General features: G+C 42.5%; 3 protein-coding genes across 8 annotated transcripts; 1 reads left to right on the top strand and 2 right to left on the bottom strand.

The window, feature by feature from the left end:
* The first annotated feature begins 2,326 nt into the window (after positions 1 to 2,326).
* poc5 (POC5 centriolar protein homolog (Chlamydomonas)) lies at positions 2,327 to 8,956 on the top strand. Of its 4 annotated transcripts, none has more exons than XM_076015092.1 (14): positions 2,327 to 2,453; positions 3,063 to 3,154; positions 3,661 to 3,814; positions 3,892 to 3,954; positions 4,505 to 4,606; positions 5,109 to 5,308; positions 5,819 to 5,995; positions 6,084 to 6,188; positions 6,676 to 6,855; positions 7,246 to 7,429; positions 7,600 to 7,721; positions 7,812 to 7,913; positions 8,054 to 8,227; positions 8,329 to 8,956. In XM_076015092.1, exons 2-14 carry the CDS (start codon positions 3,068 to 3,070, stop codon positions 8,461 to 8,463), a joined length of 1,785 nt encoding a protein of 594 aa, XP_075871207.1. In that variant the 5' UTR covers positions 2,327 to 2,453; positions 3,063 to 3,067; the 3' UTR covers positions 8,464 to 8,956. The 4 variants fall into 4 exon arrangements, with proteins under 4 accessions (XP_075871207.1, XP_075871206.1, XP_075871209.1 ...); XM_076015091.1 differs by having other exon boundaries at positions 2,392 to 2,548; XM_076015093.1 differs by having other exon boundaries at positions 2,412 to 2,453; positions 3,068 to 3,154.
* Positions 8,658 to 13,628, bottom strand: ankdd1b (ankyrin repeat and death domain containing 1B). Of its 2 annotated transcripts, none has more exons than XM_076015095.1 (15): positions 13,426 to 13,628; positions 13,171 to 13,271; positions 12,895 to 12,993; positions 12,702 to 12,800; positions 12,245 to 12,349; positions 12,022 to 12,123; positions 11,755 to 11,853; positions 11,205 to 11,300; positions 10,946 to 11,044; positions 10,357 to 10,455; positions 10,151 to 10,249; positions 9,958 to 10,053; positions 9,387 to 9,588; positions 9,112 to 9,243; positions 8,658 to 8,996 (listed from the first exon to the last, which is right to left on the bottom strand). In XM_076015095.1, exons 1-15 carry the CDS (start codon positions 13,625 to 13,627, stop codon positions 8,941 to 8,943), a joined length of 1,686 nt encoding a protein of 561 aa, XP_075871210.1. In that variant the 5' UTR covers position 13,628; the 3' UTR covers positions 8,658 to 8,940. The 2 variants fall into 2 exon arrangements, with proteins under 2 accessions (XP_075871210.1, XP_075871211.1); XM_076015096.1 differs by having other exon boundaries at positions 10,012 to 10,053.
* A 612-nt stretch (positions 13,629 to 14,240) lies between these two features.
* polk (polymerase (DNA directed) kappa) lies at positions 14,241 to 20,752 on the bottom strand. 2 transcript variants are annotated; one of them, XM_076015146.1, is made up of 14 exons: positions 20,279 to 20,752; positions 20,035 to 20,154; positions 19,788 to 19,940; positions 19,378 to 19,509; positions 19,134 to 19,284; positions 18,824 to 19,030; positions 18,477 to 18,601; positions 18,211 to 18,377; positions 18,093 to 18,125; positions 17,904 to 18,000; positions 17,144 to 17,315; positions 16,044 to 17,024; positions 14,818 to 14,866; positions 14,241 to 14,690 (listed from the first exon to the last, which is right to left on the bottom strand). In XM_076015146.1, exons 1-14 carry the CDS (start codon positions 20,405 to 20,407, stop codon positions 14,567 to 14,569), a joined length of 2,640 nt encoding a protein of 879 aa, XP_075871261.1. In that variant the 5' UTR covers positions 20,408 to 20,752; the 3' UTR covers positions 14,241 to 14,566. The 2 variants fall into 2 exon arrangements, with proteins under 2 accessions (XP_075871261.1, XP_075871260.1); XM_076015145.1 differs by having other exon boundaries at positions 14,242 to 14,690; positions 14,818 to 14,881; positions 20,279 to 20,750.
* Positions 20,753 to 20,755: the final 3 nt, after the last annotated feature.

Raw genomic sequence — 20,755 nt, 5'->3', positions numbered from 1 at the left:
ACAATTTAACGGAGACTCTGTCAACAAGATTCATATATGGAATTAATCCATTAAGACTAATTTACCTGCAACGTTAAAAAAATAAAAAAATAAAAGAAACACACGCAACATAAGATAATACATAATGTTAAAATGAAAGGAAATGCAAAAGTACTATAGAAATAAGTTCTTCAACAAAGTCAGATCACATAGGCAGAGAACATTTGTATCCTATTTGTGTTCTGTCTACCATTGCAAGGTCCTGAATAGTGTAACGTACCTGAGCTAAAATACCAGGGGGAGAAAGTCAAATGGATTGTGATTATTGTCCTGGAACAGATTGAACAGGCCATGAGAGAAAAATGTGAGCTGAATCCCATTTTCACACACCGGTCCAAGCACATTAACAGAGAGGACGTTGAGATTTATAAAGTGGATCCAGTAACACTATCTTATAGCTGCCTCCCATACCATATTAAAACCTGCTTACCACCATCCTCAATTATTTTATTAGTTTATTTTCATGTAATTAAAACATAATTATTAATTTTAATATATCTTTATTTATTTTCTTTCTCAGCAGCATGCAAAATGACACAATTAATGCTGCAAGACTCTTTTAAAGTGTTACATGCACACACCAACAGACCTTTCTAGAACTGCATGTTTTGGCCAATACATGTAAATGCAGCAAGCAAAGTAATTAAGGATGATTTTTTTCATTTAGAGATTATGTGTAAAATTAATTTTGTGTAATAATGCATCTACAAAAAATCAGCAAAGTATTTATAGATGGAAGGCACAAATAAAATGCAGTGTTGAAAGTTAGGATGAAAAAATATGAAGCACTGTGATAAATACATTGCTGAAAACTTGGGAATCATCGGCTTGAAAATGGAAATACCAGAAAGTAATCTGTGCAAGCTACAGCCTCCTGTCATATACCAGGGAACCTCCTCTCAGGAAGCAGCAAGGATTATTCTCTCTGCTTTATGATTCTGGTTGAAATTCATCACGTGCATCACCTGTCAAGACCTGCATATTAAGTTTGTGTGACTGTATTGGATTTCAAATAATGCATACTTTGTATAAATACACACATATTATTAAACCTTAATCCCAGACATTGGCACTTTACGACTGACAATCAATCTGACGCAAATATGTCACTCTCAGCATTTTAAAAACTCTGAGCTTGACAGGTGGCTCATACAACCTGCTTGGCTTACACTGGATCAAGACCTCCTCCTGCAAATCCTATATGCCCACTGTCAATTTGGTGCACTCCAGGGATTATTTCTTTACCTAGCCTTTTCTACATGTAGTTGTATTGTAATATGACAAGCTGTTATCTGATCACCTGTATCAAAATTCAGGTGATCAGAAAAAATTCAGATGAAAAAAAAAATCATATTTTTATGATGCCACCTGTGTCTCCTGAGCCTATTGGTATTTCATCTAAATACAACCTGACAATATAATCAAACTAGGAGCATTACTTGTCATTGGTTTACTAGACTAAAGGGGACATGGCTTTTTGAAAAAAAAGAGCCCCAAAGGTCTGGAACACCCTGCTTGATGACTCAGTGAAGCCTTAAAGTCTAAGCTTAAATCCTGCTTATATTGCAGCCTCCGCTGAATTTCTATTTTTTTTTCCTACATGAAGTTTTATTACTCTTCATGTTCAATAATTTCACAATTTTCAACTTATTAACTAAAAATGGTATTATTGTCCAGACAACAGTGCTGACGGGACACCTTAAGACAGTACTCCTCGTTCTGAGCCAGTGAGAAGAGGCACCGGTCCAAAAGTACTCCATGCAGTGTTGCCATGACCGAGAGACACCATATGTCTCTTCTCACTTGAATCTGTTCCAACCCAAGACAGCCAATCTGTTAGGTCAGTTTTACTTTTGTGTCTCAGTATCGTTAAGCAGTCGGTCTTCATGAAGCTCCAAAATCAGAGATATTATATCCGCCAGCTTCGGGGTGCGGTGCACGGTGACCCACTCTACGATGCCTTCCACCCAAAGAGTACAGTCAAGCGGTGAATTTTTGTAGACGTGGTATAAAATGATGTAGTATTGGACATATGATGCAGTTACAAGTCCAACACAACGCGTGCGAGCGCCCAAATTTTTTAATGCGATCCATTCGACTTAATGTTAACGTAGTAAAATGAACAATACGGAGTAAAATACATATGCACAGAAAAAATAAGACTTAAAAGGATTACGTTGTATTTTGCACCGTAGGCAGGGACCATGATGTCTGCGCATGGCAACGCTGGCTGTGATTCGCGTTGTTCCGCTTCCTGTTACTATGGAAACAGTGTGTCCAATCATAAACTATTTCACAGGGCTAGCGTAAGGTGCGACCAATCAGAGAAGCTGTTGCTAGAGGGTTGGCTCGTTTAAAATGGCAAAGCAAGCGATTTGCAACTGACGAAGAAATGATCCTCGGCTGTGTGTCAGGTGATTATACCGGAAAGCAACTTTGATACGCAGCCACCCGCTCTTCAGATACGCCTTTTTAAATCCACCTGTTGTTTTCAAGCGCACTGTTAACTGTAAGTTATGTTCCAGTATGGTTTAGCAGATTTGTTGACCAAATAGAACCCTTTGCCTCAAACTGGCTACTGTGCTGTATTTACTTCATGCATGTTGTAGGTTTGACCAAAAATAGTATTGTTTACAGTAACCTTAACTCTGTTTACTGCTAAACCTCATGCTGCTGTTAAATGTAACTAGCGTGGCACTTTTGCATGTTTTTGACGTGCTATATTAGCAGGCATACTTTGATGTTGTGTATTTTTTTTTTAATGTACATTTACGATACCTGGTACAGTTTTTATACTTTGTAAATGTAACTGAACTTCTTTACTTGAGTTACTTTAACATGTTTACTCTGTACTAAAGTTGATACAAGTACCATAACAGTAGTTTAGACAGTTAGTATATACAACTTATATTTTATTTATGGCTTATATTTATTATTAATATTTGTTGTTGTTGTTGTTGTAGTAGTAAAGTCATATTGTTGATTGATTGATTTATCCATCCATCCAACTCTTTTGTGTTCAGTCTAGATGTCCTCAGATGAAGACGAACATACCAGCCCTGTTGTGCCTAAGGATTATGACGATCGGAACGGCTCCATCTCTTCTGACCTCGAGGTAATCATCCAAAAGTCACATTCACAATTTGTGATTGCTCTTTTATATCAATCCCCTCTCATAGATCATTGCACTGTGTTGGTTCTCAGAACCCTTTTTTTTTTTTTTTTTTAATAAATAAAATGGAAAGCAAAGTAGAACAGCAATAAGCTGCAATGAGAGGGGGAATCTATTCTAACATCCTGATATAAACACAAACTACAATAGCTCTTTTCATTTTTGATTGCATTGTGAAAATAAGTATGTTTGCAAAAAGTAACTAAGCCACAAAAAAAAAAGAAAAGAAAGAAAGACGTTAAAGCTATTATTACTGATTACTGTCTCTGGAACAAATAATAGACATTTGAACCAGCATTTATGTTTGAAGATGAACTAAAATAGCTTTGGGTTTTATGTCAGTTAAACCTAAAGAATGTAATTGTTTTGGTTTTAACTTTCCAGTAATGTTCTGAAGCATAACCAACTTCATAATTGTTCCTCAGTCAGTTATTTTAATGTATGCACAGGATGAGTATGAGGAGCTTCTTCGGTATGCAGTGGTGACCCCTAAGCCTGAGACACCCACCAGAACTCACATGCAGCAGTTAAGCACCTCACATCTGTCAGGGGAGGGTCGCACCTCCCAGAGAAAAGATGACAGAAAATCACAGCACCCAGCAGGTAACCTGGGTCCCTCTTGATTTAAAAAAAAAAAAATTAATATACCCAACTTTTCACTAAGCCTTTTTTTTTGACAGAAAGGGAACTTGAGCTCTTACAGTTTCTGCCCCCATCAAGTGATCGGCTGGCAAAAAGATTTGGTATCACACTTTTTTTTCTATCTTTTTTTGACAGTGGGCGTTGTGCCTGTTTTGTCAGCCTCCCATTTTCTACTCCTGAACTAGTCTAGACTAGATCATACAATATCAGATCGTCAGGCTGAACCCCTATCTCTGCATCGTCTTTAACAGTCTCCCCTCCCCTCCAGCTTTAGCTGCAGCGCTCATTAGGGGTTTAGTGCTGTAGCTGTCATGGAGGATTGCACAAGGATGTAGAAAGCAGACGGCCAATTGGTAATGATCTCCTGGCCCGCTGCCCGCATCATGCTTTAGAGTGCAGGCATTCTCCTTCTGTACAATTTAATTAAGATACTGACATAATGCATTTCTGGATGAGGAGCCACGCTCGCCGCACTTGCCGCTATATTATTGTCCTTCAGAGCTGAAGTCATTTTTTATTATTTTTTTTTTTTACGTTTTTTGGTTGTCATTGTTTTTCCTCAAACTTTAAATGTATTTTATGTCTTTCTGGATTTGGTGTATTGTGCAAAGCAGTTTCTGTTCAACTTTCCTTTTTTCTTCCCTTTTTTAGATGCTGCTGGACCTAAAGATCGAACACAATCTCGCCAGAGTGTGACTTCAAAGGCCTCCTCAATGATTATTGAGCCGTCCAAACATTCAAGACATTCACATGGTATATTTAAATAAAAATATAGCAAATTAAAACTTGAAGGTATAATATTATCTTTATATAATCGTCTATTACGTCGTCTTGAAGGAAGTTTGCAGACAAATCTGCAATGTTAGTCATTTTATTTTTACCTGCATGCAAGGGAAATGTTGAGTTGAGTTTAGTCACTAAACATCTTTTTGGAACTTTGAAGCAAAACAGCTTTTTGTTTTTGACAATTTTCAATCAATTTATGGGAATTAAGTTACTTGAATCCTGGACGGTTCACCTGGCATAGGGTGTCTGTTGTAAGACCCATGACGCCCAATGAAGCCAGGATACAATGCTGATCACGTGTCCAAGTTCGCGCATTTAAAACTCAGAACAAAGTCACGCAAATGTAATATTGTGAGTATTCTGGAATGGAATTGTATTGTCTAGTCTACGCAGGAAGCTTCTTTAAAGCCTTTCAATGCCATGTTCTCCTTTCCGAGCTTAGACTGTGTTTCTTTGTCTTTTCCTCCAGCTGAAGAGGTGTCACTTCGGCCTTCTAGCAGAGCATCCGTGCGCTCAAGTGCTTTCCCAGACAGGTTGCTCACAGTTCCTGAGACGTCAGGGCCAGACAGCTCTGACCCTCCCGGGTCTGCTGTGACAGAGATGTTTATCTCAGAGGAGAACATAAGCAAGATGGAGAACATCCTGGAGACATGGAGCAACAACCTGAAGGTTAGTGATTTTTTTGTTGAATGTAGTATCAATTGTTTTTTTATGTAAGTTCAGGTGGACCGCATCTGATACTTGAAATGAGAAAACTTATTTTCTAAGCAATATTGTCATAGATCTTTAAACTATCAGCATTTTACAATCAAATATTCCCACTTGGCAGGGTTGTGCGATACCTCCCCCCTTCGCTGCTCCACTGACCTTTTCAAATTGTCTGTGACTTTAGTGGAGGAGGCTGCACAAGTGTGGTCATTGGCCTTTTCCTTTGACAAGCAGCTGGCAGTTAATCATTCTCTAATCGGGTCTGATAAAAAAATTGTTGAAAAGGATGAAAAGAATATATATATATATATATATAATTGCAAATCCTTATACTAATACACAGTCTTGAGACTTTTGTAAGTGTTGCAGGAGACATTGCAAAGTACATTTGTTTTTGCTTTTTTTTTGTTTTTTGTCGGTTAGCCTTATAATGAACACATTGTAATTGTCCCACCTCTTTCCCCTAATTAGTCAAATGTCCTGACTGAGCTCAGGAAGTGGAAGTTGGCTTTCAAGGAGCAGCACATGCTTGAACTGAGGAAGGAGAGGGAGAAGTGCACAGCTCAGACAGCTGCTCTGAGATCAGATCTAGACAGCCTGAAGGAGCTGCTGCAGACCTACGAAACCTCCAGCCAGAGGAAAGATGAGGTGATTAAGTGCTCACTTGCCACCATCATCATCGGATAAGGCTCACTAATTAATTAATAATCTAATTATTTACTGTGTTTTCCCTCAGGTGATTAAAAACCTGAGCAATGTGTTGGATAGACAAAAAGAAAAGCTGGAAAAGATGCGGGCCTTCACCCAATGGAGACTGAAGCACACAGAGGCTAAAGAAGAGGTAAAGCTGTCGCACCACAAATTGGAATGGCTGACAGTTGATCTTTGGCTTTCTTAATCAACATGTTCCCTTTACGGACAAAGAGGCCTAAGATACAAGAACGACATCTAGCTGCTCCAGAAACCCCAAACCACTAAAGCCCAGGACGAAGAAGCTACTATCAGTAGTCAATAATGACTTCTGCTAAAGAGCACTGCGAGGATGCTGCAGTAGTGGCAGTTTTATCAGAACTAGATAACGTTTTCAAGCTTCCACTGCAGGCTCGCCTGGCTTGCATAGAATTGGCAATATTAACACACATGGTACTGTGTTTTTTGGGGCGGGGGCATTTCGGGGTATTTGTTTTTAGATTATAATGATAATATGATGATATACTATTTTAAATACAAAAAAATGGAGCTCAAGGTAAAAATCTGTCTCATTTGCTTGTGAATGAGTTCTGGGTGTAATTTTCATTTCCTCTCACACTCCTGTCATTCCCCATCAGGCTCTTGCTGCTCAGGCGGCCCAGCAGCACTACAATATGCAGCTAAAGAAGAAGGTGTGGTCGGGCTGGCACTCCCTGGTCCAGAAACACTGGAAGGTCAAGGTGGAGCAGGCCTGCCAGGCTCGGGCGGAGGAGGTTTGCACTCGTCTGTCTGCAGACTATGAAGCCAAATTGGCTGAGGTAAATGAATGGGAGGGGGCCGTCTCTGTGTGAGTCGGATGTATGTGATTGGTGATGTAGCTTTGTAAAACTTTCCCCCAAAACAGACAAAAGAATCACTATTTTAATGGTTTACTTCTTTCTGTCAACGGTGTATTGTTTTTTTTCTCAACGTAAACGGACACATTTAGCCAATTAAGAGTGAATTATAGATTGGTATGGACCGACAAACGTGTGAAAAAAAAAATGCAAGCATTCTGAACTGATGGTGCGTTAAAGAGCCTCGTTCACTGAGAAAGTTTTTGACGCCAGTGTCTCAGGCTCACCCCTGAACAGCCCCCCTTTGACTAATTCTGAATTCAACCAACCAACCATTTCTTCCCCTTTATAACTTCCTTGCTGTCTCTTCAGCATTGCGAAGCCATAGAGAAAGCCCAAGTGGAGATGCAGAGACTGCGAGTCGAGCGGGAGCGTTACGAGGAGTCCATGAAGAAGGCCTTCATGAGGGGCGTCTGTGCTCTCAACATCGAGGCACTCGGCATATTCCAGAACACAGATGGACGCTCAGACCGAACTCCGGTTTTCGATCAGCAGGGTCTGTATTTTTGGGGGGGGGGGTTTGTTTAATAAGAGTAAACAAATCTTTAGCAATGCAGCTTAGGGAGTGTTTTTTATCTGCTTTGTCACAAGAGCTGATAATAGACGCAAAAATGGCAATAATTTATCGGTGTAAAGCTCATTGTAAACTGTTGAATGGGGCTTCAGATGTCCTGCCGCCCCATGAGGACCCCTGGCCCACTGCAGGAGCCCAGTTTCAACCATATCCTGCCCCTGCAGCCGAGTACAGCCCGGCCCACTTTGACCGAGTTGATCACCCGCTAAGCGAAGTAAGCCAGTTGCAGTGCCACCAAAATGCCCAAACACTTCTACTGATCCAGACCATGTGACCTTTCCATTTGTAATCCCCGTTTTTTCAGGGAAACTCCGGCGTCCCTGTGCCCAGGACCGAAGTACCTTTTCCCCACACGGGGCCGCACACTTCCTACCCACTCGGGGGCACTGCAGGTTCCCACAAACCGGTAAAGGTTTTACATTTCAATGTATTGAGCTCTTAATTCAAGGGGCTACTACTTGATGCCCCCGTAAATTTTCAATTTAAATTACGAGTCGACTCACAAGGTTAGAAATATGTGTGTATGCTGTTTTTTTTTTTTTTCAGGGCGGTGGGCGTGTCGTCACGACGGACCCTCAACAGAAACCCACAAAGACCATCACGGCACGCGTGACTGCCCGCACCGCCGTCGGCAAGACTTCGCGGCACAACCTCCAGGTGACGGGCGTGCCTCCACCCAACAGTTCGGTGATTGTCGAACGCCACTACGCCGCTCCACAGGTGCGCTTGCAGGGTCGAGCTCTAGCTTCGCTTCGCTCGCTCGTTCGTGTTAAAAAAAGAAACAATCTGAAGCAGTCTTGTTCTTTCGTTCATTCCTCCAGCCGTCCGCGTGCCAAGCCACCGTCTCTAAGTTTCAGCGCTCCTCCCAGCAGGGCCGCAGCGCCAGTGCAGGCAGAAGCTCCTCCAGGATGCACACCAGCACGTGCAACGCACACTCCATCAGAGTGGTTGACTGACCCCACCTCCACGTCTCACGGAATGCAATATTTTTTACATTGAAAACATATGCAACTCTCTTTATATTTTAGAGATATTTAATTATGGGTCAGTTTATATCCCCTTTTCTTTTGATGTTTCTTTATTCCATATTTCAACATCTTTATTTTTTTCCATCAAATGTAAGAAACATACACAAGCAGTGGTCAGTCAATGGCAAAAATAATTTTATTTTTATTAAAATGTTTTCAAATTGCAAAATGAAGATTTTTATACCTCAAAAAATTCCTTTGTAAAACTGAAATATTTTGAGTCACATATTTGAATATTTGTGCGTTTTATGTTTTATTGAAAGCCGTCCGACATTACAAGTTGTCTCCTAGTTCATGTACCAAAGCCATATGTTAAGTGACAGTGGCGTGATTTTATTTTTGAAATAAATTATTTTTACTGTTTATACAGATAAGTAGTTAAATAAATTGGTCTTCATGCCATTCTCATGAAATGCAGCAACCTTTGGTATTGGAATGTTGTTCCTCCATTCGTATCTTATCTGTAAAACACAAACATTTTCCCGGTTAAAATTGAGTGCAACTCATCAGGCACTGGAACTACACTACAGATTCCTTGGTATATTTAGTAAGAAATTAAATGTGGCCATGACATACATGCAGCTTTGCCATTCCCTGTGGCAACGAGGCTCTTGTAAAGTTCTTTTGCAAGGCTCATCTGGGCCAATTCTGCTCCGTGGAGCCATATTAGAAGCATTCGATTCCCGTGCTCTCTAAAGCTGTGCTGACCTGGGGATGAAAAAAAAACCAAACAAATTAAACACAATTAATATAAACATTGCTTCTTTGCATTTGAAGATTCAACAAAAAAAAAAGTCAAACATTTCCTACAAAAAGTACATTACAGCATTACATCCAGTATCCTAAAGCACCTGTCCACTGGCCCTCAATGGCTGAAACCTGCTCCTTGGTGAAGCCCCAGTGTTCTGCCAGACTTTTCCAGTCTCCTGGCTTCAGGAGTTCGTACGCCAGGCGCCAGGCCATTGAACGGAGCTGCTTGGTTTCATAGCGGTGGTCGAGTTTAAATGTTAGCGGGTACTCGCTGTGAACGGTGTCATCAAGCTCGGGGTTTGCCTGAAAGGGCAATTCAATCATGTCAGGAGATTGCTAAAGGCCACGAGCCCCGGAGCGCTGCAACACGGGGAGGAGATTATTGGAAAAACACTCATGGCAAGGGCTTCTTATGAATGTTGGGATTAAACAATTAGAAAAATTTGTGAGGAGAAACAGGCATAACCCTAATTAAATTAGTGATGTCAAATGTCTTGAATTCAGATGAATGTGAATCTTAATATCATTAATGCTTTAATAGTAACAAAAAGGGCAATCAGCTAATGTCGTTCATAACATAGAAATAAATCATTTGTGATGAGTCTTATGAATTTGCAGTTGTCCACAATAGTTTGACAGAAAAAATAAAAAATACATATTACACCATCTCACCGTCCTCCAGGCGTAGTATCTCTCTGCTTTGATGAGCATGTCCACAATGATTACCTCATCTGCCCTGACTGCCACACCCAGCGCCGTCTTCCCCTGCTGCACCACAACCAACAAGAGAACAGATGAACCTGTGCTGCAAATATTGAATGGATTTTTTTTTTCATTGTAATGCAACGCTGTGGAAAATTCGTACCCTATCCTGAATCATTAAATCAAGTCCTGCTTTGAGAAGCATCTCCACGACATCTATTTTGGCCAGCTCTGCAGCAAGATGCATCGGAGTCTGGGACCTCTTGATGTGATGGAAGAAAAAAAAAATGGGAAGCTTTCCAAATTCTTTTTTTTACATATAAACTTCAACAAACATTTTACTGGCCGACACGGTCGGAGAGGTCGTACATCATCTGTGACGTTGATGTCGCAGCCGGCCGCCAGCAACAAATGGATGACAGGGATGTGGCTGTTTTTCACTGCCAGGTGGAGAGGAGTCTCTTGGCGCTGAGGGCAAAAAAATACTTTTTCAACAAATATTAGCCCAAATAATTTAGTACCGCTGAGAGAAATAATATTAAAAATGTCTACACATGGGTGACACGGTGGGGCACCTAACAGGTAGAAATATGGTCGTGGGTTCAATCCCTGGAGTTTGTGTGGAATTTGCATGTTTTCACTGTGTCTGCATAGGTTCTCTCTGGGTTCTCCGGCTTCATCCCGCAGTCCAAAAACTTGCATGTGACGCCAGTTAGGAACTCTAAATTGACCGTATGTGTGAGTGTAAATGGTTGTTTGTCTCTGTTTGTCTCTATGTGGCCCTGCGATGAAGTGGCAACTCGTCCAGGGTGTCACCCTGCCTTCACCCTATGACAGCTGGGGAAGGGGGAAGCAGGTGTAGAGGATGGATGGATGGATGGATGGATGGATGTCTACACATTACCAGAGAGTCTCTGCCGAAAGGGCGTCGCCCTTTAGCCAAACGCGCGCTCCCTACCTGATTCCTGAGGTCTGGGTTAGCACCATGCTCCAGGAGGAGTTGCACCAGAGGTGTGTCTCCTATCTCTGAAACTGGATGGAGAGCACTGCAGTGGAACTGCAAGACAAACAAGATACTTAGCACGTAAACCAAAAAAATTGACCGCATCAAGCTCAGGGCTTAAAGGATTAACAGTGTCAAAATATTTGACGACAACGGGCACCAGGTCACTGTTTTTCTGAATGTTAAAGGTTGGTCATGTTGGCTGCCGCTGTACCGTGAGGATGTTGGGGTCGCAGCCAGCCTCCAGCAGGGCCATTGCACATCGCTCCTGACCGTTGACAGCAGCCCGGTACAGTGCTGTCTCACCATCCTGCGAGTCAGTCCATTTTGCAAAGTGTTAGAGTGGTGTTGTTTTATTCTAAGCTTAACCTCGAGCTCACTAAAATAACCAACTTGGTCCAGACAATCCAATGCCGTAGACCCAGCGAGAGTTTAGAAATCAATCGCCATTAAAAAGAAAGGAACTTTGGACTGGAATCAACATTTTATCATTTTGATACTACATCAAGGAAATTGCATTCATTGAAATGCAGACAGAATCCTGGCTGGACTGAGCTTGTGGCCAAACGAGAGGACGCGCTGTGAACTCCAGGATCGTTTACCAATCAGCGCTGCACTCCGGGCCAGAACACAGCTCTCATTATTATATAACAGTGCGCAATGTTTGATAGATCTGAAGCGGTTGCCACCGCCCGGCGGTGGATTAGCCACAGAGCACACACGCACCGAAAGCATGGGAGAGGATGTTTATGCGGATTGCCCACCATATTGACTTCATCCCGAGTATCAAAGCACTGCAGCAGCAGCTGGACAGCGTCCAAGTGGTCGTTCCCAGCAGCTAAGTGCAGGGGCGTGTCCCCTCCCTGGCAGAAGGGAGGGTGTGGGAGAGGGAGGAGAACGGGCGGCATCAAAGAGGGTTTGACTTTGAGCGCTTCTTACAGGTGAAACTCATAACAAATGTGCCGTCAGACACATTTGGGCATCAAGCAGCCTCGGGTCGCAAGACGCAAGCAGCCCGAGTCGACACGCACCTTGTTGGGCTTCATGGTGGCCATGTCGTATTCGTCCATCAGCATTTTCAGCATGTCAACACAGCCGCTCTCTGCAGCCAGTGAAAAGGCCTTGTTTCCAGACTGAAATGAATCAAAGGAGGCACAAAGAACAGTCACTTGTTTGTGATCTGTACGATGTGGCCATCAAGGTAAATATATCCAGTAACTGAGTTAAGATCTGTGCAATCAGATAAGCGAACACCTTATCTTCTCTGTCCAGTTCTTTCATCTGTAGGTCGTTCACAATGTACTCGACAATGTCAGTGTGGTTGTTTGTAGCGGCGCAATGCAAAATGTTCAGTCCATCCTGCAGTGGAGAGAAACAAGTTACAACTTCAAATGTTTTGACCGAATCTTACATTTCTGCTCTCGTCAAAGTGCTTTAACACAGGATGAATTAGCAAAGAGACCCACGCAAGGTCGTCTGCACTGATGATGATGATAATGATGATGATGATGATGATGATGATGATGATGATGATGATGATGATGATGATGATGATAAGAAGCGCGCACAAACTCAATGCCCAAAAATTCAGGACATCAAAAAGTATGTGTGTTCCTGGGTGTCGCTAAATTAAAAGTTTTTGTATTGCTGCCCACGAAGATAAATGGCCCAATTTGTGCTTCATTATTCTAATAATTTCCTGCATCCTTACCTCATTCTCCACCTTCTGCTCAGCTCCCGCCTGCACCAGTAACTTTAAAATGTTCAGACTGCCAAACCAGGCAGCCAAATGAATGGGTGCCACACCAAACTGTTAACACACAGAGCAGAACGCGACGATGTGGGATTCCTTACACACGTAGGTCACGTAAGGGTTTCATGTGCAGCCATTTCAACTGTCCCACCTTGTCCTTCTGGTCCACTTTGACCCGCCGCTGAATGAGAAGCTGCACTGCCTCTTTGTTTTTGCCAGCGACCGCGTAGTGAAGGGCAGTCCTGTTATTCTGAGGCCAAAAGGGATTTACAATCCTCACCTACCTCCCTGGGTGACACTATAAGAGTGACCGTACTAACAAAAAAAAAAAGGGGGGGGAGAGAGAGAGAGAGAGAGAGAGAGAGAGAGAGAGAGAGAGAGAGAGAGAGAGAGAGAGAGAGAGAGAGAGAGAGAGAGAGAGACTCACCACATTCTTAGCGTTAGCATTCAGCCCTCTTCCGATCGTCCTCATGGTCTCCACGTCGTTCCTCTTAGCTGCCTCTATAAACAGCTTCTCTGCCTCCAGCACTAGGCACGTAACAAATGACATATTGATATATTTATTCATCACACCTTCCCACAGGCTGTTTTGTTGTTACTTGGGTTCACACACAGACGGCATGTCAAAGGCGATGCTTGACAAATATCATTTGTCAGCTCTTGTTTTCCCACCGGTACTCACACATCTCCTTGTTGTCGAAGCTGTTGTCTGTATCTCTGTCCGAGTGCTGGTTTGTTATGAAGTCGGTGAAGCCCTTCACATTCTCACGTTTCATCCACTTGCGAGGGTCCAAGTCCTCCCTCTTGGGACGGTGCCTTCTCACCATCTCCCTCAGACCCAAGGAAGGCCTCTCCATGATGTTGCTCTCCGGCTTCGCAGCCATCGTGGAAAGAAATAACCAGCGTAAGAAGAAATGTTTTATTAAATAGCGTCCTCCTACTTTTCTTGTGCTTCAGGGCTGGACCGTATTTACTTTGGCAGCTCACACCCAGATAGACAGCCGACACTGCACTGTAGCAAACCAAACACTCACCTGTGTCAAACACAAGGTAGAAGTGTAGATTCCTTCATGTTGCTCCTTTCATTGTATCAACTTACTGTACCATGCCATGCATGTGTATTTTAGTGAATGTAATGTAAATCTTACCAAATGTGAAGCTTAGACTCTAAAAACAGTCCAACTCGTTTGGGCAGTTTGATGACTTAGACAAACACTTCTTAACACTATTTTACATGTGAAAAGCCGGATGCATTCAAGGTTGGGTTTCTTTGTTGTTCCTGGAAACTATTTTGGCATTTGTACCAATAACACAATTGTCAAGGTTTCATGGTCTAATGTTGATTGGTACATCACAGAAGAAAAAAAAAATCTAATCCAGAAAAAATAAACACATTTCAGAAGAATAGTCATTTATTTCCACTTTGTACAATAGTGTTGTTGTTTTACAAGTCAAGTGTAGTAAAATATCTTGAAATTAAATAAAAAAAAAAAAAAAACACTTGTTCATAAGAATGTAATAAATACCAATGACAACATTGATCATATATTAAAATAAAACATTTCTCCAAAGTATTTCATTCATTAGCAGGAATTATTATTATTAAATAAGATATCTCTTTCATCTTGCATGGCTTTCAACAAACATTATAGTGCACATATTTAGTGTCTTCACGTGACCATAAAATATTTATGACAGACTTTCAGTGCAATAAATGTAAAATCACTTTGAGCTACACAGTCTTTGGTCAAACTGAAACTTTCCCAATGTCAAAAAAAATGGGAAGGCCTTTTTTTCCCCTCTGACATGATGTCAAAAATGACTTAGGGCCTTTTAAAATGAGGATGGACTTCCTGTGCAGGGTGTCCCCTGAGGAACCTGTCAATGGTGTTGTGAGGGCAGGTACCTTTAGCCCTTTTAGAAGGAGGAGAGGAAGGTGGGTGACGCCTATTAAAAAAAAACAAAAAAACTATTAGAATGTTGAATAACAGCACAACCAAAAATCTGAAATCATATTCACTGTCTGAACCAGCAGTCAAGAACAATGGCTGTGAAGAGAAAATCCTGAACATACCTTTTGCTTTTGCCTTTACTTCCTTGTGCGGGTAAGAGATGGCCTCTGTCTGCAGAAGAGACACCTGTGAACATGGGCAGGGTAAAAAAAAAAAAAAAAACTTGAATCTGAATCAACTGAAGAGGAACACAATTGGGGCAAAATAAAGAGCGCAATTTCAGGGGCGAGCCTGTTTAAGAGTGAACCGGAGGGACTGTCCATTGTAGGAAACGAATAGGTGAGAAAGTGATTTGGCCATTTCCAAGGCCGGCGCAAAGTAAAGCTCCATGAGCTGAAACGAGGTGTCTTTTCTCTGCAGGAATCGATGCGCACTCCTCATACAAAGTCGCTGCTAGTAAATAACAAGGTCATAGGCCGCGTGGCATCATCCCAAGTGGACAGACAATCATTCTGTTAGCCTGGGACATGTCACACACAGCCACACACTTTATAGGTACAACTAGCAGGATCCAATCATCATCCATTACCAGAGGTAATTCTGAGGCCTTAGATCCACACACACAGACAGAGCTACAGTTCAATCACAAGGAAGCAGTTTCCAAAATTGTCCAGACCGACCTCGTATATCCATGTTCGTAGGAAGTGTTTGGAAAGGGGAGGCAAACTTTGGGGGGTGATTATTCATGTATCTCGCAGACTAATCAGATTTGATTGTGCTAGTTTAGTGAGGGGCGACAGCACCGTCAGCTCACAGCAAGTGATGCTGCTTGTTTGATTCCCGGGCCCAGTGTGGAGTCTGCGTCTGCGTGGGTCTTGTCAAAGTACTTCGGCTTCCTCCCACAGTCCAAAGACATGAACGCTAGGCTAACTGGGAACTCTAAATTGGCCGTGGGTGGGTGTGAATATGAGTGCAAGGCATTCTCTGTGGTAATTCTCCTGATCCATTTCTGACTCTGCGTCAGATTTTTTAGCAGCAGTTGCATCCTGAGTTTTTTTAAAGAAATAGAGAAGTTGGTTGACAATGGGAACCTGTCTAGCCAACAAATTAATGACCAACGCTGTTACCTGTTGACAGCGCTGTGGCTTCTACTGAGCTTCAGATAGCTCTGGATTATCCTCTATAATTTCAACTTGCAAATATTTTGGATTTGCTTGACATGCATGTTCAGTAGCAAGTCGGCATAAGCTCCTGCAGATCTAGCCATTTCTTTTGGCCTTGACCAACTCCTGAGCTGAATGTTAAACGAAAGTGAGTTTCAAAGAAGATTAAGCAAGCACACACTCACCAAAAGGCCTATTGCTCGTGACTGAAGGCGGATTTGTACATGATGATTTTTCTCCCTCCAGCTCATTTAAGGCCTCCTGATTCAGGCAGAGGTCGACGTGTTGGTTGAACATGATGAGGTCATTGTTGTCCTGGCTCAGTTGACATATTGGGCAGATGAGGACGTGGCCCTTACTGCCGCATGTTTTGACATTTTGGGAGGTTCTGTCTGCATCATTAATAAACAGCGCTGAGGTATGAGGACCATTTGTCAAAATGGGCGGGTCTTCCTTGTGATTAACTCTGGTGGAGTCCGATACCTCGGCCGTGACCCCTCCCAGCCTCTCCATGAGTTCACTTTGGCGGTGATCATTCTCCTGATCCAAATCAGACTCTGCATCAGATCCCGTGCACTTGCTTGGGTTCTCTGAGGCATCACGGAGGAGACACTGGTCTATGTGCCTGTTGAAGACGTTCAGATCATTCGTCTCAACACTTCTGAAACACACCGGACAGCCGAGACTCTCGGACACTTTGCTGCCGCACCCTGATGTGGATGCAGCAGCTTCAGCGTGAGGAGGGCAGCGTTGATCTTCGGGCAGGTCGGCTGTTGAACTGTCACTCTGCTGAGGGTCAGTTGGCAGCTCTGCACTTGTTGCATTGTCCTCCGATTCCCTTTCATTTATCTCTTTCAGTTTCAGTCGTCGGGCATGAGCTCTTTGAAAGAAAGACTGCTGGGGTTCTTCATCTGTCTTCTCACCCTCTGACCTCTTCTGTTTCCTCCAAAGAGGAACCTCTTCTGGTTTCTGACCCGACTGTACTGGCTCAAGACAAGCAAGGGGCCTGGTTTGGACAGAATGGTTGCGAAGATGATCCTTCTCGTGCTTTTGACTTATTGGAATCACGTCTTCTGAATCAGTCTTGCCATGTTGAAGAAAGCCAATGATGCTCCTCTGCTGGGGCTTTTTGTCATCTGAACTGACAAATGCAGAGATTCTAACACCTACGAGTGCACAAAAACAACAACAACAAAAAAAAATTGCATGTGTCACTGATCATTTAGATTTATTTCAAGTTTGACGCAGTAAGTGGGATGTCAGTGGTTTTGCTCAATCTAATTACCCATGAGCCTCAGCCTGAGTGGCTGGGGGCTTTCGTTGTCTCTCTCTGTTTTCAGCAGGTCCTTGGCAACAGCAAAGATTTCCTCCGCAGTTGCAACAGGATATGCCAGCGTCAGTGCCCTTGTTTTCACCTCGAAGTTGACATTCTTAAGCTTCAGTGTTACCGTCTTGCCCTAAAGAAAAAATAAAAAAGGAACCGAATCTTTAAAAATAAATATGTCCATTCCTGCCTGCTGTTTCACCACCTCTTCACAATAAATAAACATAATACCACATATAAAAAAAAAACTCCATAGATAAAGGCACAAGAAAACGTGTAATCTGTCACATCAGTGATTGATTTGTCGGAATGCATTATGTGGAAAACTCGCCACCGAGGGCTTTCATAGTAATGTGATCATCTCCCATAGAGACATTTCCAAGGCTGATAGGAGCCCCTGCTGTCTCCTTAATGGCCCACCATTTCCCCAAGCTATCAAGGCCACATCGGGACCCAGGCGGGGGGGTGATGGTCGCGCTGAGCCATCCAGTCCTCCTATCGATTCACAAAGTACTGAACAGGTTGTGGTAATTGTGTGACATTCGGCTTGAAGTCAGGGGCCATTTTCTGAGGACTGACAACAGTGCTCCCTTCATTTTTCTTTATAATATGAAACCTCTTCTCCAAACGGTGTTCCTGAATCTCACACTATATGACTTACTTCACTTTCCTCAGTAGGTACAGGTAGGATGAATTCCAGCATCAACACTGAGCGACCCACCTTAAGGTCTTCCTTCTTCAAGTCGTTGGCCAAGTCCTCACAGAGCTCCCTGCACAAGGACAACTGCTCCTCGGCTTTGCTCAGCTCTCTAAAGGTTCTGTTTAATTTTTGAGGACAGAAATTTACATTTTAAATGGACGGGCACGTTAAAATAATTCAGATTCACGGCACAAATTTAATCGTCTTTACCTTTCTGTGCTCATACTTTTTCTTTCTTCATGCCTGAGTGAAAGAATGCATCATCTCTCAGAATTAGACTTCATGAAAATCATTTGTGAACAATGTATTTAGCCAGTCTGTGAAGTACCTGGGTACATATACTGAGCCCAAGCCCAGGGAAACCTCCGCGAAATGATGCCAGGCTGTCTCTGAAAATAACAATGACAGCAGTGCCATCTTCTGGCCAAGATGGGAACAGGTAGTGACATCCAGGGCATTCAGCATCTTCTCACTGACCTTCCCAATGCCACAAACCTATATACAAAAAATATTTTTATTTTTTTAGAATGTAGACATACTTTCCTAACCATATTCCCAGGCTTTATTTATGAATACAACCAATGTGTACTGTACTTTGCGAACAGGCAGATCCTGAACAAATTCCATGACCGCATCTCTAGTGGATGGGAGTCGGTACTGGCCATTGGGCTTGTTCTTGTCACTGCACACCTTTGAGAGCATCATGTTTGGACCAATTCCTAGGGTTGTGAATGTCAAGTGACATTAAAAAATATTGAGAGAGAGAGAGAGAGAGAGAGAGAGAGAGAGAGAGAGAGAGAGAGGACACAAAGACAAATAACTTAATTCAGCGTCATTGAGGATACATTACGTCTCCCTTTGAGAATTAACTTGTCAAAATATTTTTAAAATGTTCAATTTAGAGTAAAGACAAACTAATAGTTATGCCGTTTCCCCTTTACCTGCACTGGCAGTCAGCATGGTCTTCTGCTCAATACGAAAGCGCATCTCTCTCACAGCCTCCTCAATGGACAACCCGAATACTTCAAATGCGCCGCTGGAAGCATTGACTTGTTCCGGGCCCGGAAGGCAAAGTGAAGAATTGGGGCTGTCCTCAAACAAGACCGGGGACAGGTCTGCCTCCTGCGGGACTTCTATCTTCTCCTCCACTTTACAAAAGAAAGAGAATTATATTTCGGATGACTGTCAGATGGACTTAGACAGACACATTATATATTGCTCTGAAACTCTTTATAAAATGTTCAGCCCTGCCTGTGGCAGTGCTGCTGCTGCGATAGTGATGTGTGCGGAAGGATTCTGGCCAGTTCTGTCTCTGCTTCAGGTGATCAGTGAAATCCAGATAAGCTTCATCCAGGCTCATTGGCATGAAGTGGGGATCATAGTCAGCAAAAATATCACGAATCTGACAAGAGACATTCAAACTCATGAGCACCAGTTTTCAAAAAAGAAGGAAATTGAATATTGTATTGTTCATGTGTTTTGCTCTCGTTCTCACCTCTTTACTCACAGCTCTGTATTTGTCAAAGTTGAGTGGAACAATTATGAGGTCCGGGCAGAGTTTCTTTGCGATAAAGCCAGGCATGGCTGCCCGGACCCCGAACCTCCGTGCATGGTAGTTGGATGTGGACTTTTAAAGAAGAAGAATGCAAACAGACATCGTTCAAAAACATTTTGATTTAGGAAATAAAGCCAAACCTTATGTTGACGTATTGCAATGTATTCACTGAGATAGATAGGATGGTGATATAAGAATGCTAAAGAGCTAATTTTTGTTTGTAGATTCAATTGTAGCTGTGTCTGCATTGGCAAAACTTGCCTCAAAATTAGAACTGGTTTGTAACAAGAAACTGTAGCAATTAACTATGACATTTCTTTGATGACTGTAGATGTAGCATTTCAACACACCAGCATACTCATGGAGCCTACAGCCATCGGTTGGTCCTTCAGCTCAGGGCAGTCTCTCATCTCCACAGCAGCATAGAAAGCATCCATGTCAACATGCACAATGACCCGAGTGAGGTCACGGCTCTTCTCCAGCTCAGTAACCACCCTGTCCAACTGTCATGAAAGATGTAAAGAAACAAAGTTGAATAAACTGGAATAATCACTTTTAAACAAGTCTCAAAGACTCAGATAGAAAAAAATAGCTCACCTGGTCTTGTGCTTTCTTTAACTGTTGTTCTGTGATCTGTGCTTTTTGCAGCATCATTTTTTCAATGCGCTGGTTCACTTGCTGCTCTCTCTTCAGTTCATTTTCATAAAACCTAGATCCCTGCACACAAAACAAAGATTAGAGCGGGGAAACAGTTGCACACGTGGGTACGTTTTAAAAATAACTGGATCAAATCCACATTGATTTAAGGGCACATATCTCCCCCGGGAAGGTTGGTGTTTACCTTGGATGATTCTATGATGATCTTGTTGATCTTGTCCCTGTCAAGACCTTCCATTCCAGCTTTGTTGTCGTTGAGGGCCATTCTGGAGAGAAGGCCCTCTGACTTACTGTTTACGGTACTGCTCTCCATTCCAGAAATTAGAGAATAACTTTTTAATAGACTATCTTTCGCAGTATGGTTTTTGGCAAAGCTGGTTTACACAGCAGCCATTTATCCTTTTTTCAGAAATGTTTGAAAACATATAGTTGTTGTAACCTAACCGAACACCTGCCAGTCACACGGAAATAAAATATGCGCAATGGTTTGGAACTCTTTCGTTCATTTCGTAAACCGACAATGACAACATCCATCCAGTTTTGGCGGTACTTCCGTATACATACGTCACTTCCGGAAAAGTGGCCCTCGCTTACAAATCCGGTTTTCTTTATGTTTTCTACCAAAAATGTATCCGTTTTAATCGTGGGATCATTAATTTCA

This window comes from Nelusetta ayraudi, unplaced genomic scaffold, assembly GCF_046127955.1.
Source record: "Nelusetta ayraudi isolate G7.1 ecotype Tasmania unplaced genomic scaffold, CSIRO-AGI_Nayr_v1 ptg000181l, whole genome shotgun sequence".
NCBI classification, from domain to species: Eukaryota; Metazoa; Chordata; class Actinopteri; order Tetraodontiformes; family Monacanthidae; genus Nelusetta; species Nelusetta ayraudi.
The sequence above is the reverse complement of the archived record's forward strand: the minus strand, read 5'-3'. Positions and strand labels throughout refer to the sequence as shown.